The 5668-nt window shown below is 35.3% G+C and overlaps 1 protein-coding gene across 1 annotated transcript in view; it reads left to right on the top strand.

Annotated features, from left to right (window-relative positions):
* LOC106466256 (sodium-dependent nutrient amino acid transporter 1-like) overlaps positions 1 to 5668 on the top strand; it is a 28183-nt gene that overhangs the window by 5271 nt on the left and 17244 nt on the right. The window contains exons 2-3 of the mRNA XM_022394227.1: positions 2895 to 3060; positions 5113 to 5244. Of these exons, the coding sequence (XP_022249935.1) occupies positions 2895 to 3060; positions 5113 to 5244 (298 nt within the window). The remainder of the gene's footprint in view (positions 1 to 2894; positions 3061 to 5112; positions 5245 to 5668) is intronic.

Below are 5668 nucleotides of genomic sequence, written 5' to 3'. Positions count from 1 at the left end.
GGGGGGGCTAACTATTAGTTAATGTGCCGAACAGCAGTGTAATAACTAATGATTTTCCTTTTATTGTTCTTATTTTATACAAACAAATGATGCTTTTTTGAACATCATTCATATATAAGGAAGCGTTGGCAGATTCGTTTGTTAATTTATTGTTGTTGTTTTTCAAGTACACTAAAAATACGTAATATCTTATCAAGTTTAAAATTAAAATTGGATCTTTTAACTCGTCAAAATTTGTTCAATACTACTATTATCATTAGAGGTCGCTGTGAAAGCACACCCATCTAACACTGGTGAGCCGTTCTCAAAAAGACCAGCTAATTCTGTTTCATATACAAAGACAGTTGGTAAACTTCCTATACTGTAGGGGTCTAAAACATATTTGATTTATTTATGTTATCAGTACAGTTCCCGATTTATTGGATTTCAAAAGTTAACCCACCCTCCATACATTTGGGTACTATGCACATTTGTTTTAATCTTTTAGCTTATATTAGCATAAATACATATATTTTGAACTTTTAAAAAATACAATACCTTTTGCATTCAAAATATATATATTTTTCTCTATTTAGCGCCTTCTGGCGATGGATATTGCTCAGAAAAAATTATGACCACCTCGGCAGATGTTCCATTTTTGGAAATCTGTCTCTACGATCAAAGGTGCACCAGAAACTGTCTTAATGTATTCTTCGTGCCATTGACCGATATACAATTAGCATAAATGTTATAAACTTGAATCAAATATTGCAATAAACAATTGTTAAAAGTTGATCAGAACATATATAAAAAGTTGCTTGTTCTCGCGAATTGGCTGTCAATTCAAACTGCGGTACAGAATTTCCATTTTCACGTACAGAATACGTTACGTCTGCGTATCAACTTGCGGAGTGCAGAGCTTGAGAACGTTATATTAAAACAGTTTTAGAGCCTCACAACGTCATCATATCCATGCCCTGTTGTAGTCTATTATCCAACTGTGCATCTTGACAATAGCCCTGCAACGTAGTTTTCATTTCAAAAAGTTCCATTAAAAGGCTTTCATATCAAAAGTACACCATTCCTTCCTGTTGCTTTCCATAATCCATTTAGTGTACGAGGATAAACGGTTTCCCAGCACCCATTTCAACAGTCTGATTGCTCAGAAATATATAAGCAGTTTGACTGTTATGTCTTTGTATGGAATAGCATGAATACACTCTTTTTTCTATAACTTCTTGGTATACAACGGTTGAAAAGGACGTATGACTGGAAGCCTAATTTTGGTGAACCCATATCCCGTTTTTATATTTCCAGTTTGAGGTCCTTTTTTTATTATGTTGCATATTGTTGGACGTGGACGACTTTTGCTGGTGACATTTGAATTAACAGATTCTTACCTTTTACAAGACGCCACATTTTGCTTACCAAGGTTGAAGTACGACTTGTTGTAGATCTCTTTCTGGATGGTTCTGCCACACCAAGTTGATCCATATTATTTTGTTTTCCAATACCATTAAATACAATGGACATACCCATCTTTGAAATTTTAAACCCCCTGATCTAAACAAATGCTTGTGCTCTGAGTGTATGTGTTTTTGGTGCCACCACACTAAATACAAAACGTCAAATAAATCCAAAATATAGTCCTCATACGTGTGTTCCACACCAATTTCATATTATCTGTGGTTGTCACGTTCCTTGTCGATTTGCGTATTTAAAATCGTTTTAATATAACGTACTCAACTCTTATTTAAAGTTATGTTTTACCTCTTCTTTAACAAGTCGATATAAGAGTAACAGTCAAATGCCACTTTCCGACCCTCTAGTCTATCAGTTCAAAATTACGGACAGCCATACTCAAGTAGCTCTTATGTGGTAGCTTTTCGCATAAATTCTAAGCAAATGTTGATAAAATGTGATGTATCATTGAAATAAAGAATATGAGTGAATGTAGGGTTAACGATCAGCATAGAAGATAACGTTTTGATAACCATGTTTACGTTGTACTCTAGATAAAAAAATACAAATTAGGGTTAACGATCAGCATAGAAGATAACGTTTTGATAACCATGTTTACGTTGTACTTTAGATAAAAAATACAAATTAGGGTTAACGATCAGCATAGAAGATAACGTTTTGATAACCATGTTTACGTTGTACTTTAGATAAAAAAATACAAATTAGGGTTAACGATCAGCATAGAATATAACGTTTTGATAATTTTCTTTACGTTGTACTTTAGATAACAAAATACAAATTTCACTGAGCAAGCTTATTTGCTTATTGATATATTTAATTGTAATTTTATCGATTTGAGCGGCTTGATGCCTTTGTTGTTGATTTGAAAGAACGACACTCTTGGGCTCTGAGTTGTTGTTGTTTTTTCAAGCCGATGTTATTAAGTTAGGGTTAGTTTTTTTCAAGCCGATGTTATTAAGTTAGGGTTAGTTTTTTTCAAGCCGATGTTATTAAGTTAGGGTGTTTTTTTCAAGCCGATGTTATTAAGTTAGGGTTAATATTAACGATTCTTTTGATAGTATTCTTAGATTCAGAGACACATTAAATCAAAATGTTATACGTCCAAATTTAATTATTTTCTAACATGTTTCGATCATAACTGCTCTTCACCTTTTTTTTTAATACAAGTTTTTTTAAATAATGCTATATATGTCCTTCGTCATTGATGTATAATGCTAGTTTTTTATATGTTGATGGTTTGACGAAATAATATATCATAAAAGAGACATAAAACTTGAACTGGAGTATAGAATGAAAAGACTTGCATATAATACAAAACTTGAATTAGAATATACAACTAAAACTTGCAGAGAACATTTGCTGTGTTTGTATTTTGGATTAAATATTTCCTCTGTGTGATATTCAAACATCTACACAATGTTCAACTTCGCTAGGTTTCCAGTAAACTGGAGAAAGGTGTAAAACCGCCAGAACAAGAAAACGGGAAGCATAGAGGTAACTGGTCCAAAGGAGCTGAGTTTCTTTTATCCTGTATCTCCATATCAGTAGGATTAGGAAACGTTTGGAGGTTTCCAAGTTTAGCTTACGACAATGGTGGAGGTGAGAGATGTTTCTTTATTCTGTTAGATATACAAGTTAAATAAATTACATTATTTTGTATTTTTATTGGTAGTGCATGTTTTGGGATTTTAACTAACATCGCACTGATGACATGGTGTGTACTATTTCACTCTGTCCTTCACGATTACCGGATTTTCTCTTTCTTGTCGTTTCTGTTATTTATCTTCTAGTACGCTTTCTACACAACTATATAAAAACTATCCGGAATGATAAAGGCTTTGGAATCACATGATGTGGTCAAGTTTCATATTTGACCCGTCAACCTATCAAAGATGACCATGGTTCCTCTAATTTAACTGTGTGACTCAATCAGCCAATCATAGATAAGAATGTTTTAGAATATCCATATATCAAGTGTACTCCAATGACGCAGCTTTTATATTTATGAAGTTTTATCTATTAGAAGTGAGAAATTGTCACAAATGACCACTGTTACTCTTGTTGAACTATGACCCGAAAAGGTCAACATTTTTGAGACGCCTATCGTTGGTCCCAAAAGGGATTTACTCAAATACATTTTACGTAGTTGAAGAGGGATTTTGGCCCGGCATGGCCAGGTGCTTAGGGGGGTGCTCGACTCGCAATCTGAGGGTCGAGGGTTCGAATCCACGTCTCACCAAACATGCTCGCCCTTTCAGCCGTAGGGCGTTATAATGTTACGATCAATCTCACTATTCGTTGGTAAAAGAGTTGGCAGTGGGTGGTAATGACTACTTAGCTGCCTTCCCTCTAGTCTTTCACTGCTAAATTAGGGACGGCTAGCGTAGATAGCCCTCGTTTTAACTTTGCGCGAAATTCAAACCAAACCAATCAAGAGGGATATTTTGTCAGTTTGTTCATTTTTGGTGTTTTTGTATTTTAATTTATTATTAGTTTTACTGCTGGGTTGCTTTTTGTGGATCAGAATCCACGTCTTGGTTTAATTATTCAGTTAATTCCTATTTACTTTATTTGTTGCTTTGGTTTTATTACCTTACAGTAAAACATCGTCATCGTTTTTATTACTATTTTTCGGAAATACACGGCGTATATTTGTACAGGGTAGAGTATGTTAGGTTAAAACGAGTTTGTGACGGCCACAACAGATATAAAGCCGATATGGAACGGCATGTATCAGAACTACATTTTGACATTTTTTTGGCGGTTTGTAAATAGTGTGATGCCACCGCAAATTAATCGCTTCGAGGATGGGTTCTAACGACCAATTCCCACGCAAAATATTCACACACTCGAATCACAAAGTTTTGTTCAGGTTGTGAAGCTAGAATCTCCAAGATGGATATGTCCATTCAACTTAATGCCATTGGAAAACAAAAGAATATGAATCAACGTGGGGTAGCAGGAGCACCCAGAAAGATGGCTTACTGTAGTAAGCAAGGTGTAACAAATAAGAATCTATGAACAGAAAGGTCAGTAGCAAAAGCCATGCACTTGCCCCTGGCAACAACACTCAAAATAATCAAGAAGGACTTCCGGCTTCAAACGAGTCCAACAGAGTATTGGTTCACTAATATAAAGCTTTCAGTCACACCTCCCGTTCAACAGTTGCATACTTCAAGTAGCTGTACAACAAAATTGGTATTCATGTTATTCTAAAGGAAGGTGTACCGGTCAAGTTTACTGTGGTTTTCTGGGCAATTGGACTGTTGAAAGGGACACTGGAAAATTGACATCCTCGAACAGTAGATGGATTGTGGAAAGCATCGGGAGGAGTGATGTGCTTTGAACTTGACAATCTTATGACGGAGCATTTTGAGCCGAAAAAGCATAATTGAACGTGACGACATTGACTATAACGATGGATTGTGGAAAGCATCGGGAGGAATGATGTGCTTTGAACTTGACAATCTTACGACGGAGCATTTTGAGCCGAAAGAGCATGATTGAACGTGACGACATTGACTATAACGAGGTAGTGAGGCTTCAAAATCGTTTTAACATAACATATTCAACCTACCTGAATTATAGTTACTTCAACCTCTTATTGTGTATACATACTAATCACGACAATTTGTGTATTATTTCCGCTAGGTGCGTTTCTTATACCCTACTTCATCGTGTTGTTCTTGATAGGAAAACCCATTTACTACTTCGAGTTATGCATTGGTCAGTTTTCTGGCCGCAGCATGGTCAAGGTGTGGGGTTGTGTGCCAGCACTCAGAGGTATGTCTGATTAAATTAAAGAACAGTGATACTTTACTTTAAGTAAGACACGTATTGATATTAATTATTAGTGTCTTTTACTGGTTTAGTGTACGGTATCATAGCAACTGTTGCTATGATACCATTATTCTACTATTATTACTTGTGGCTTCTTCTGGTTGGACGAGTTATTTACAGTGCATGATTGACAACTGTGGTTAGGCCTATTTGTTTTTGTAACTACAATCTCTAAGTGTGAAGTTTTGTATATAAATAACACAGGCCTGCGATGGTTTTAAAGTCTTGATATTTTTATATGTTCTACAATAATTCCTGTACGCTGATTCTGAAAATGATATCCATTTTTCTCCACCACGTACAGATTTTTCACAAAACGTCATAATACACTACTTAAAAGAAATACCACAACACGTAGTTTGAGACA

Source organism: Limulus polyphemus, unplaced genomic scaffold (genome assembly GCF_000517525.1).
Source record: "Limulus polyphemus unplaced genomic scaffold, Limulus_polyphemus-2.1.2 Scaffold2207, whole genome shotgun sequence".
Lineage (NCBI taxonomy): Eukaryota > Metazoa > Arthropoda > Merostomata > Xiphosura > Limulidae > Limulus > Limulus polyphemus.
The sequence above is the reverse complement of the archived record's forward strand: the minus strand, read 5'-3'. Positions and strand labels throughout refer to the sequence as shown.